Source organism: Episyrphus balteatus, chromosome 2, assembly GCF_945859705.1.
Source record: "Episyrphus balteatus chromosome 2, idEpiBalt1.1, whole genome shotgun sequence".
Taxonomy (NCBI): Eukaryota; Metazoa; Arthropoda; class Insecta; order Diptera; family Syrphidae; genus Episyrphus; species Episyrphus balteatus.
In genome coordinates, this window is record NC_079135.1 from 92,316,384 (window position 1) to 92,330,684 (window position 14,301).

Sequence of the window (14,301 nt, forward strand, 5' to 3'; positions counted from 1 at the left end):
AAAATTATGGAGAACTTCCCGCTATCGTAGAAACTTGTAATTTGGCACAGTGATGGGGGTTGAGGTGCATACAAAGGAAAAAATCGAAAATTTGAGATTTTCAATTCAGGGGGCGTGGTAACCGCACATTTTCGCTAAATTGTCATCAAATATTTTAGAGCACTTCTAACTATTCTAGAATCTTGAAACTTGGTAGAATGATAGAACTGGGGGTTTATACAAAGGGAAAAATTTTAAATTTGAAAATTTTAGACAGGGGGTGTGGTAACCGCCCATTTTCAATAAATTTTATCAAATTTTTTAGAGCACTTCTGATCATCGTCATAGAACCTTAAAATTTGGTAGAATGGTAGACCTGCTTGTTTAAACAAAAGAAAAAATTTAAAATTTGAGAATTTTAGACAAGGGGTGTGGTAACCGCCCATTTTGTCTGAGTGTGTATCAATAATAGAGATTAAAAGTTCTACAGCAATACCTTGCAAAAAGTAGTGAAATCACAACAAAAACATTACTGTTAAAAACAAAAGAGGTTGTCTGTAAAGCCAGTTTACGGACGATGATTTTACGTGATAACGTCGTCAGAAAACAGGTTGTGTGGTTTTGTTTAAAATGTGTCAATTGAAGAGTTTACTTTTTCAAACAATCATAATTTACAAGAAAAAGCTAAAAAAAAAAATACCTTTTTTATTTTCTCATTAGGTATATTAATTTTTTTTATTTTAAAAGTTTACAAAAAAAAATTATGCAATTTAAAAGCCAAGTATTTCTTCTTTTATTTTTAAATTTTTATAATGCGCAAAGAGTATAAAAATAATTTATTGAAAACAATCATTTTCATCAAAAAAAGCAAAGAAAACATGAATTTTTTCTTCTCACAACCATTTTTTATACCATCTGAAAGCTTATTGTCTAAGCTCAAAATATATATATATATATCAGGTCGATGAGAAATCTACAAAAAGAGCTAGAATTTTTTTGAACTCCATGTATTTTCATCAAAAAAAGCATAAAAAACATTTATTTTTATGTTCTCTATCCACATATATCGATGGATCGATAGATAAATGTCGATAGATAAATGTGGATAGATAAATGTGGATAGATAAATGTGGATCGATAAATGTCGATAGATAAATGTCGATAGATAAATGTGGATAGATAAATGTGGATAGATAAATGTGGATAGATAAATGTGGATCGATAAATGTCAATAGATAAATGTCGATAGATAAATGTCGATAGATAAATGCGGATAAATAAATGTGGATCGATAAATGTCGATAGATAAATGTCGATAGATAAATGTGGATAGATAAATGTCGATGATAAATGTCGATAGATAAATGTCGATAGATAAATGTGGATAGATAAATGTCGATAGATAAATGTCGATAGATAAATGTGGATAGATAAATGTCGATAGATAAATTTCGATAGATAAATGTGGATAGAATAATGTCGATAGATAAATGTCGATAGATAAATGTGGATAGATAAATGTCGATAGATAAATGTGGATCAATAAATGTCGATAGATAAATGTGGATAGATAAATGTCGATAGATAAATGTCGATAGATAAATGTCGATAGATAAATGTCGATAGATAAATGTGGATAGATAAATGTCGATAGATAAATGTGGATCGATAAATGTCGATAGATAAATGTGGATAGATAAATGTGGATCGATAAATTTCGATAGATAAATGTGGATCGATAAATGTCGATAGATAAATGTCGATAGATAAATGTGGATAGATAAATGTGGATCGATAAATGTCGATAGATAAATGTGGATCGATAAATGTCGATAGATAAATGTAGATCGATAAATGTCGATCGATAAATGTCGATAGATAAATGCGGATAGATAAATGTGGATCGATAAATGTCGATAGATAAATGTGGATCGATAAATGTGGATAGATAAATGTCTATAGATAAATGTGGATAGATAAATGTCGATAGATAAATGTCGATAGATAAATGTCGATAGATAAATGTGGATAGATAAATGTATATAGATAAATGTCGATAGATAAATGTGGATAGATAAATGTCGATAGATAAATGTGGATAGATAAATATCGATAGATAAATGTCGATAGATAAATGTCGATAGATAAATATGGATCGATAAATGTCGATAGATAAATGTGGATAGATAAATGTCTATAGAGACATTTGTCTAGAGACATTTGTCTAGAGACATCTGTCTAGAGACATTTATCTAGAGACATTTATCTAGAGACATTTATCTAGAGACATTTGTCATGAGACATTTCTCATTTGAAATTTGCAATGAGACATTTCTCAAAAGACATTTCTCATGAGACATTTTCCATGAGACATTTCTCATGAGACATTTTCCATGAGACAATTCTCATGAGACATTTCCCATGAGACATATCTCATGAGACATGACCCATGAGACATGGGTCATGACATGTTTCATGGGATTAGTCTCATGAGTAATGTCTCAATAGAAATGTCTAATGGGTCATGTCCCACGAGACAATTTCTTTACGCACCAATTTCCAGGAGCTGGTCTCCGATGTTGACTCGACGACGCACACTGGGGAAATTTGTATGGGAGTGCGGAAAAAACTCAATAAAAAACTCAATAAATAATTTTTCTTGGAAAAACAAAATGGAAAACATCTAACTTTATTTCCCATCACCTTTAAATCCATTTTTTTTTTAAATGACAACTTATAATAAATTTTATATCATCTGAAATCTTATTATTGTATCTTTTATATGACGCTTCAATCATATTTTTACGAAACCTACAAAAAAAAGTAAGAATTTTTTAAAGCCAAAGCCAACCATGTCAAAATTCCAAACTGAGATTACGGTACTTCCTACACTGGTGGCTGGTCATCGGCAACAGATCTCCACAAGTGTTTTGAGTTATTTTTCAAATTTTTCAATTTTAGATTGTGTAACTTGTAGAACACATACCGTTATGTATGTTAAATCAAATTTTCTATATCTATAAAAACAAAAAAGTTATAATCAATTGATTTTTCCTGTCGCTTTTTCGTTTCATCGTGTTTCAAATCACTATACGATACTAAACAAGTTTTCACTTCAAAAAGTGTTGCGAATTAATCAAGGGGCACGGTAGTGCCCAGCCAAGTTCTCTAGCAACTTTGGCACTACACCCTTATTTACAGGAAACAACTCAGGCCATTTTCAGCCCCCCTCTAACTTCCACACCAATGATGCTAGAAATTTCAATTTCGGTACATTTGTTAAGCTGGTCAAAACCAAACACCTCACAAAATTTCAGCCTCCTACGATGAGTAGTTTCTGAGATATAGGGCTCCAAAAATCGCAAAAACCGTAACTGACTCACTGATTCACTGACTCACTGACAGATCATCAAAATTATGGAGAACTTCCCGATATCGTAGAAACTTGAAATTTTACACGGTGATAGGACTTGTGGTGTTTACAAAGGAAAAAATCGAAAATTTGAGATTTTCAATTCAGGGTTCGTGGCATCCACCCATTTCCGCTGAATTTTCTTCAAATATTATAGAGAACTTCTGATTATCGTAGAATCTTGAAATTTGGTAGAACGGTAGAGCTGGTAGTTTATACAAACGAAAAAATTTTAAATTTGAGAATTTCAGCCAAGGGGCATGGCAACCGCCCATTTTCACTGAATTTTTAATCAAATATAGAGATTTCCAATTCTACAGGCATACCTTGCAAAAAGTAGTGAAATCACAACAAAAACATTACTGTTAAAAAAAGAGCCAAGTTCTGTTATGTTGAAATTATGCTGGCACAAAAAGTATTGAGATGTAAAAGTGTACCAAGTTCTAAAGTTTGGGTTCAAATTCTTATCAATAAAATTTTGATTGTTTACTTGGCAATTTTTGAAATAACTTTAAAAATCTGTAATTAAAAGAAAAATTGTCAAGAGAACAATCAAAATTTTATTTTGGTCTGGCACCACTTTCCATTTTCAAGCAAAAAAGATCGACAAAATTAACGTTTTTCAAGTCCACAAAAGTACTCGGTACCGATGTACCAAGATCTACTTAATCCATATCGATTGTAAGAAATATAAAAAAAATATAACAGTACTTACGCTTTAATAGGAGGATACCGATGCTCTGGATAACTTAATCGACGTGGCGGTCGTTTAATCGCCGGCAGGACTGGAAAACTTGTTAACTGATGATGATGATACATCAGTGCCAAGTGTCCTGTCTGTCGATGATCACCACCAATATTGGCCAATTGATTCTGTGACGAGCCGCCAGATGGCGGATCCTTCGAAGTAATCGCCAACAGCTGATGGTGTGTCGATGAGGCTGAAAGCGGTAAATTAGATTCATCGATAGTCACTCGATGATGTGAATGAGAAGTCGATTGGAGGCGTGACGAAGATTTAGCTGGTGACGAATTATGACTACCAGTCTCCGAAGATAGAAATAGGTTAGCGGAAGACATTGGAGATGGCGGTTGTGGGGCAGTCGGCGGTATTGGACTGCGATCCATGAACGGCGAATGCTGAAGGTGGTAATAATGTTGCTGGGTTTGATGATGGTGTTGATGATGCTGATGATGGTGATGTTGATGATGGTGGTGCAGATGATTGCTAGGAGGTGATTTTATGTGTTCATCGTAAAAGTTGATGTGTGTTGCTGAAGCTGGGGCTGTTATCGTTGTTGCAATTGGTGATGGCATATCTGTCACTGAGCTGCAATAAAAAAAAACGAAAACAAAAGTTAATATAAAATAACGAGAATCAAGAAAACTTTTACAATAACATAAATTTGTTAAACAAATTTTTAAATTATATTATGCAAAACAATGGTTAAAGTAGATTGGCAAAAAAAAAAACAAAATAAAAACAATTCACCAGGAATACGACGACCCTACTTAGCGCTTAATACTATGCACACCAACTGGCGCAAATCAAATACTTTTGATGCATATTCGAGAGAACTTCCTCCTCAAATTGACTAGTCACTATGCCATCGCAGGCAGCCATCAGTGGTGGACTTTTTGATTCAACAACACTTTAGCCATATATACGCTCGTAGTTAATCAAGTCAATTGTCAAGCACTCGTTTTTGATGAGAGAGAAGACTGAAATGTTGTTTGATTGTGAGGCGTCGTTATTTAATCTTTTTTTTTCAACTTTTTGTTTGGTTGGTTGTCGTTGTTCAGTAGTTAAAATTTACTGTCGGATTGAGTTTAGCTGCACTTGGAATGATTTGTTGTGAAATCAAATTTCTTTACGCACGTGGAGAAGAATTTTGAGATGAAAATCAATGGATTAGGTATTTTTTAAATGTTGAAAAACTTTTGTAAACTTGTGTTTGCCAAAGGATTTTCGGGAAGATTTTTTAGAAATATAGGTATCATATTTTCTTTGAAGTTTTTTTTTTTGTTAATTACCATATAATTCATGTCAATGAATAAAGAAAAAAGAGAACATTAGACTCCTCTACGAGAATCCGTTATCAAAATTTTTGTTATACTGACATCAATATTTCGTTCTATGGCCAATTCAGTACCACTGTGCAATGTATTTTGGTATTCCAAAACAGCATAAGACTTGTTTTTGTTTTTCAAACTAAAAGCTAAATGAGAAAAAAGCTGTTTTAGGCTGACCCTGACAAAATAAATTACATTGTTTTGCTAAAAAATGCATTTCAAAATTTCAATGTTTTATATTTTCTTTTAATTTTCATTCATAAAATAAAAAAAAAATACTAAAATAAAAAACACTTTTATACGGCTTTGAGCTCAAAATGATTTATGCGTTTTATTTCTTTTATAAATAAAAAAAATTTAATTTTGTTTGTGTTTTTATCAATTTTACTGAAGATTTTATGGTTGACTTATAGTTTCATCAAATTCACATTTTTTTTAAGAAAAAAATAATTCGGCAACTTTTTTTCTGGGGAGAAAGGTCATAAAGACAAAAGACAAAATACAGTGAAATTTGTATTCGGTAACTGTTTTCATTCAATGCAATATACTCTAATTTAGCACTCTAAACAGACTTGCTGGCTTTTTTCTCCCTTAACCCATCCCAGGACCTGCTTGGGTAAATTTTTGAATGCAAAAAAATACATTTTTAATACTATGGAGAAGCTCAAAAGTGTATGAAACTTAATACCTCGATATTGGACCTCTAGATTTATTGCAGTAAGGTACTTAAACTTCTTGCAGTTTTTACAGCAGTTTACAATCCAAATTTTTAAGAAGCGCTAAAACTAAACCATCTAATAGACATCAGTGTTCAAAGCAAATTTGTATTTAATTGATGCGAAATTGATCAAATTATGTAGGGGAAGTGGGGGCAAGACTGCCCCTTTAGTGTTTAACTGGCTAAAAAAACCACTTAAAAACATCAAATTGATGAAAATAAAGTCTTTATTTATTAAGTTTAGAGTTTTTAGTAGGCACTTTCATTATTATAAACAAAATAAAAAATACTGAACAAAAGATAATACGGTTTCCACCTTTTATTATAAAAGAAGAAAAAAAAAAGAAAAAAATATAATTTTTCACATAAAAGATAACGAATTGATGAAAATCACAAAAAATATACAGGTAATTTTCAGGGTTTCAACCGAAACTGCTCATACTTAACTTACATACATGATCATGATCAATCATACCAGAAGTCACTTATTTTACATTACAAGTGTTGTCAATTTAATTTTTTCAACATAGTACAAAAACGGTCTTTGCCCCCACTTCCCCTATATACAAAAATGCAGTAAATTAATAAAAATACCAAACAAAATTTTAATATCATTACATATTCAAAAACACATTATTAAAATGTTTTTTTTTATTTTTGAAAATTTTTTGCTGACTAGTTTGTATTTTACTAATTTTATGTGGAACACAAAAGTTAAAAAAAAAAACAACATGAAGTTCCTTTTTTAAGAAAAAACCACATCTTAAATCAAACTGCATTTATTTTATTAAGATGTATTTTTAGAAAAAAAAAATTCAAAATCTTCAGAGCCGTTTCCTACCTTTACTTATTTTTTACAAAATATAAATGAAATTGATATGCAATTTTGTAACCAACACCAAAAACCGAAATTTAAAAAAAATCACTGTTATGTTTTCGAAAATTTAATTAAAGAATTCAAAAGTTATTTTTTTTTTTAAAATTTTTGATTTATTTTGAAGTTATAAAATGCTTTTGATTAAAAAAAATAAAATGCACGACTGGGTCGCACGTACTTGCTCTTATAGTTCAAAGTATCTTTATCTTAAATATCTATTGGAAGTTTAAGATTTTGTGGAGAAAAAAAAAAAAAATAAAAACAAAAAAAAAATCGAAAGTTAAAAAAATTCAATTTTTAAAATATTTTTTGAAAAACTTTTTTTTTAATTTTTTTTACATTTTACACTTCAATACCTATGATGTCTGTAAATTTTGAATAAAATTGACTTATGCTTTGATGAAATATATGAACTTAAAAACGGCAACGCCAAATTTCCGTTCTTTTTTGAGAAAAACTAAAAACGCAGTTTTGTAAGAATCAATAAGTCTATTTCGTATACCAAATTTAATCAAAATCGTTAGAGCCGTTTTCGAGAAAGTTGCAATACCTCAAAAACGTTATATGGGAGATATGCGTTAAAAAGGAGATATTAAAAAAATAAAAAAAACGGTCCTAGGGAATAACCTAAAAAGCATCTGTACCAAGTTTCAAGCAAATCCAACCATGCGTTTAGGCCCTAGCTCGATGTACAGATGGACGCACAAACGCACGGACGCACAGACGCACAGACCGACGGACGGCATGACAAAAACCACTTTTTTGATCTTCTCCATCATCGTAATGTTGGTTTTGATTAAAACCTCAAATTTTTTTTTCTACACGAAACCAATACTTGCCCTATAGAGCAAGTAAAAATGGTTCTATGAAAGTTATCGTTAATAATGGTTTCGGGAAAAAAAATTTCATTGAAAGATAGACCTCTTCTAAACAAAAATCGATTTTAACAAAAAATTATTAATAAAAGGAAAGAAAACTGAAAACTAAAATAATGAAAATAATTTCATAATTTATGTTTATGTTTTGTGGATTTTGTAAATAATATTCAATTTAATAGAGTTTTTTTTTGACCTGTAGTCCAAAATGCGTTTCGTCCAGGTACAACAGTTGGGCTCATCAGTTAGATGCGTCTTAGAAAGGATACAACAACATCTAACTGATGAGCCCAACCGTTGTACCTGGACGAAACGCATTTTGGACTACCTTCAGATCAAAAAAAGTCTATTAAATTGAAAAAAATTAGTAGTCTGGAAATTTCACAGTGTCATCAAAAACATTTTTGATTTCAATCTCAAGTCTTAAATTATAATAATAATAATATATATTATATATATATAATAATAATTACACAGAGAAAAATAGACCACATAAAATAGAACAAAAACAATAAGATTTCTCTATGGTTTTCATCCAAGAAGGAAACCTTATTAAAACAATCGGGTTTTCCTTATTGTTTTAAAATCTGCAAAAAAATAAAAAAAACGATGACCAGACTGGGAATCGAACTGGAGACTTCAAATCACTAGTCGCCCACCTTACCACTTGAACCAACCTGCCATGAAAATATTGATCGCGATTTTTGTTCTAGTGCTAAGTTGCAAAAAAAATCAACTTTTCAGTCAAATTTTAATAAGATTTTCTCTATAAAAATAATAAGAAATCTCCTTAAAAAAACCTTATTAATCGTTGATTTTAATAAGATTTCCTTATGAAATGTATGGACGGTAAAACAATATGGCAATCTGTTAGTTTTTAGCGGGTCATATTTTTCTCTGTGTATTTCTGGATTTTAATCGGGTTCCATTTCTCTTACTGATATTTCTAATACATAGTGTCGCACAATAGCTTTCCTTTTAGCGCAAGCGTACTACTTAAACCACTGATTTTTGAAACTTCGCTCTGATTTCCCTCTTGATCAAAAAATCTATACACAATGTTGAAGTTCATGGTTTCTGTACGACATGAAACATTCTAATGACATGAAACATTTTTACTTATTTTCATTGGATTACCATTTTCTGGATTATACATCTTTTCTTGCAAAGAAAATACCCTTTAACTTAAGATAATTATTAAATTAAATATATTTTTGATGAAAACAACTCTTAAAACCCCCAGTACCTTAAGAACATAAGCAGTGGCGTATTGAGGGGGGGGCTCAGGGGGCTCAAGCCCCCCCCAAGCCTTCCAGATCATGTTATTTTTTACATAATTTCATTGTAATGTATATGCTTCACTGAAACTTGTTCGTAAATCTTATAGATTTAGAGGCAGCTCACATGCTCGAGCCCCCTCCAAGTTCTGAAACGGCTATTTGTGTTTGTTTGAGTAAGAGCCTTAGCTGTAGCTGGGGGTTGGGTGGTTTTTTTCGGATTTAAGTCCAATTCGAAATTCTTCAGATCACTTTTTAATATAATACGTACGTCGAATATCATCACCGTGTAATTTTGCAAAAGTTCTTATGCAATCTCGATAAACACTTTTTTCAAAAATTATATACTTCTCAAAGCTATTGGAAATAGAAATATTTGATATCTCAAAATCTTAGTGGTCAACATATGTAACTAATGGTTTCTTTCAGCAAATGCCAGTTTGGACTTCGAATTCGGATTATAAAAGCAACATATTACGAAAAAATATATATTTCGAATTAAACATCTAAAATAATTTAATGGAAAATTAGTTTCTAGGCTTTCACTTTCTGCATTTTTCACTCATTTAGATTTTCTGATCGAATTCAATTCACATTATTTCTGTTTGTAAATTTGGTGCCTTTTTTAATGAATCTATAATTTTTAGACAAAATATTATCATAACTTATTTGTGTCTCCTTATTTTTTCTCTTGAATTCTTCTTTTTTTTTCATTAAAATTGCCGATAAAATTGCATCCAGCAGTAATAATTTAACTTCAGAAACAAAATTAAAAAGGATGATCCTTCAGCTATGACAGTTCGAAGCAATTTCGAAGTTTTTGAAATTGATCCAAATGAAGAATATGATATTTTATTTCACGTGAAATCTAAAAGTGATTTCAATTCACTTTCGGTCGAATTGCGGAACAAGAACTTTAAAAACAGGAGACAGCAGTACGAAGCTGTCGACGTCGAGAGCAGTTAAATGCTACTATACCACTTTCAGTATCGCAGCACAGCGCTTCACTCTCGATCAAAGGTGAATAAAATAGAGAGAAAAATTTTTCGTACCCCTCTAAAAAATGTTTGAAAAATTTTCTAGCCCCCTCCAAATTTTTTTCTGGATACGCCACTGAACATAAGTCATATGCTTATATTTCACGTATTTTTTAGGTTATGATAAGTTCACTTTATCCCTCTTTTACTTAAAAAATCAACGTTCCAACCAAAAATTTTGTGTATACTCTTATGATCTTTCTTCATTGCATGTTAAAACTTTTTGTTTTGAAAGTAACAACATTTTAATATTATATTGTAGGACCAGGTTTTCGTCCTTGATGTTTGTGGGTGTGACTACACACTATTGTGTAGTATCAGTTCTCAAATTATCTGTCACAAATCTAGAAATCGCAGCTTTGTTTATTTATTCTGAGGCGCTTATACTGTCCGAAGACCGCAGTAAACGTTGAACAGATAAACGAACAAAGGTATTAAAATTGAGTCAACAACAATTATGAATGAAAAGACATTTTGTTGTATTTTCAAATATATGTACAAACAATTTTATTAATAAAATAATTGAGAAATTTAAATTACGTTAAATGAAATGAGTTGGCAACCATAAACTTCGTTGAACTATTTTTATAAAATTATCTAGGCGCTTTGAAGAAAACGTCGTAAATAATAAAAAAATAATTAAACGATTCAAGGTTGGCTTACAATCAAAGCCACTCCCCCTGGTGTGATACTTTTTTGAGAACGTTAGCGCTAGGCAACCTTTGCTCAATGAAATATCAAACAAGAGTGATTTGTTTTGAATCAAGCTCTGCCTTTTATATGATTTTTTGAAATAATTTTAAATCAATGAAATATATGATTACAAACATAAATTATTTTAAAGTGATTAAACATAAAGTATTAATTTAGAATATTGAACATTTAAATGAGAATTATATGAATTAACAGTAAATGGATGTCTTATAATATTACTTTTTTCTTATACTACTTTACCTATACTATTAAATATATGTTCTCCTTAACCCTCTACTGCATGAATTATGAACGAAATGAAATAAAATTTTTTTTAACAATTTTTTAGCTTTATTAGGGGTTGAAAAAAGGTATTACATAAATTTTTTTATTTTTTACATATATATTAATTTTTAGAAACATAAACCATATATGGGTTAGTATGCAGCAAGTCGATTTTCAGCAAACAATTAATAACCCATATATGGTTTAGTATGCATTCAAGGTATGTTTTGTAAAATATGTTTTTATTACATTGGACTTTCCTTATTCATGGAATTTATTCAAACTCTTTCTTTTATCATTGTTGCAGAAGAACCCCTTCATTTTCTACATGTACACAATACGTTTTCAGTCCCGAAATTTGATATATTGGTGTTTTTGTTTGCCATTCAGGGATATGGTCGATGTTTTCAGTTAGTACTGAATTCAACGGCTTTTGCCCTTGATTGTTGTGAGTGAATTGGAGTTTCGGGATTAGATGGGGCTGGACTTCCGTGACTTGTATATAACTCCCTCAGCTTTGTTTTGTTCCATCTCTGCTTTGATCACATGCCAAAGCTGAAGGGCATCATCTTTTTCGTGGCATTTTAGGTGTTACAGATTTGCAAAAGTGCTCGGAGATGGCTTGTTTGATGTTAAAAAGGGCCAGAATCTGAAGCTAGATCGTCATCACTTCGAAATCCATCACCAGTTTTAGCATTTACACACTTATTTTTTCCATAGAAAGTCTTCGAATTAATTTTACAAAAAAAAAAAAAAAATTCCCACAAAAATCAGTAATGTAAGTCGCCAACGCATGATAACCCATATATGGTGTTTTGGTAAAAACGCAAAAAACGACAAAAATTATTAAAAAAAACAAAAAACAAACTACGTAAACATATAAAAGTATAATAAATTCATACGAAACTTATTTTTAATTGGATGCAACTTACTTATTTCTTATAAAAAAATCCTTGAAAAGTTCACACTTTTATTCACTGATTTGCACTTTAGACATGCTCTTGAAACAATGCTTATTTCAGAATGCCGACTCTCTTACTGATAATAAAAACCGATTTATTATAAAAAAATAGACGTAGTTTTATTATAGTTTTTTCTTTTTGACATTTGGTGCAATATAACGGGAATAAATCGATATGAAATCGATAAACCATATATGGGTTAGTATGCGGTAGAGGGTTAAAAAAAAAAAAAACATCCAATTATCTTCTTTTCAAACATCAAACATCTAATATACAAAATTCTGAGTTTAAATTTATGTACTCCTATTGTCCTTACCATCCAGTGATGTCCCACATACCCAAATAAATTACAACAATCAATGCTTCAAAAAGGTAACCCAATTTCGAAAACTAAGCCCCTTGACGATGTATATCATGTGCTTAAAAAAACAGTGTCAATGCAACAAAGTTTTTAATAAAAAAGAACTTTTTCCAGCCGCTCTTTTCAGCAAACAAGTTTTACATTTGAAAATACAATAAAACACAAAAAAAAAGAATGTATTTCCACGTTTTAGGTTAAAAACTTCAAAAATCGAACACAATGTCACTCTAAGAGAATGGGGGAGATGGTTACCTCAAAATAAAGTTTTTGAAATTGATGACAATAGTCTTTTGTCATTTTGCTTTTGTTTTATATATTTTTTTTTTTTGAGTGAACACTGAACAAGTTCAATTGGCTTTGGCATTGTTCTGTTTCTGTATATTTTTTTTTATAAAATGAAATGGCTTTAAATCTTTAAAGAACATTATACTTATACACAGAGACCATCAAGCAAACCTACCTTCATCAAGACATCATTAGATCTTTGGTTTTTTTTTTCAATTTATGTAAAGCCTACGAGCTTTTTATTGTAATATGAGAAGAATAGAAGCAAGAAAAATAATGTGATTCTTTTTTAAAAGATACACCAATGATGTAAAACATCATCTCATCATGTCTTGGGCAATCTGTAAATGACATTCTAGCTTTCAAGAAGTCTAAAGCCAGTAATAGATTATATATGGCTATGGGGAAGGAACGTGCGGACTTAAAAGTGTGGCACAAAATAAAATGAAGAACAACACCAAGATACACGGACATGGACACGAAACACAAGAACACATTTTGTTTTTTTTTTTTTTTGTTGTTGTTTTGAGAAAATATTAATGGAGTTTGCTTTCCGTCGCATCGTCCTCGGTACAATCTTAATGCAAGATTCAGTGCTATTCCTTCTATATAAAGAGGCACTATCCTTGTGCCACTTAAAAGAAATCCCCTTTTCATCACCACCCCCTTTTTCAATGCATGAAGGCTCTCTCGGGCATCTTTTTACTCATTCCTACAAACTAATATGCTAATAGCATTTTTTATGAGCACCTCTACATGTTCGGGGGGATTGTTGATGTTGATGTCGTTTGGAATAGTGTAATTGTCTGGGAGTCCACTTTAAGTTTCATCCAACCTGGTGCTACTGCGATAGCTAACGTTGGCGTTGTTGTTGTTGTTGTTGCACCGTCTTAGGTCGGTTGTTGTCTATAATGACATCACATACTTAGGTATAGTGTTTTTCTGCAGCTAGCAAGCAAGTCGGTTCGATAAGACTTTGAGCATGATGCATGCTTGGGAAAATGGGAAAATAACCATTGACTTAAATGGTCAAAGGTTTTTTTTTTCTTTTTAGTGATTTGAATTTAAAAAGCTATATAAGAATGGCATTAAATTTAAGTTTGGGAAAACCAAAAATATTAAATTCAATCTTAAAATTTCAAATTTAAACTATACCTATTATCATTTAATCTCTGTTCAGGTTTTAAAGATATCTTTCATTGAGGAAAATTTGATAAATTCTCTTTTTCTGATTTTCAATTTATCATCTATTTATCATAGAATATTAAATGAAAAAATATTTTAATAAAAGAATTGCAAAGCGGACTAATTGAAGTTATCGTTTATTAGATTGAAGTATTATCATACAATTATTTAGCTAGTGAAAAAGACAAGTTAAGTTTTTATATTGAACCAAAAAAAAAAAAAAAAATGGTAAGCATACGCCCCAGTGACCCGAAAAATTTCACTGGATTTGTGAAGTAAAAT

The 14,301-nt window shown here is 30.8% G+C and overlaps 1 protein-coding gene across 1 annotated transcript in view; it reads right to left on the reverse strand.

Annotated features, from left to right (window-relative positions):
- Positions 1–14,301, reverse strand: part of LOC129912353 (proton channel OtopLc) — a 144,788-nt gene that overhangs the window by 44,564 nt on the left and 85,923 nt on the right. Inside the window, exon 2 of the mRNA XM_055990574.1 lies at positions 4,107–4,721. Within this exon, the coding sequence (XP_055846549.1) occupies positions 4,107–4,721 (615 nt within the window). The remainder of the gene's footprint in view (positions 1–4,106; positions 4,722–14,301) is intronic.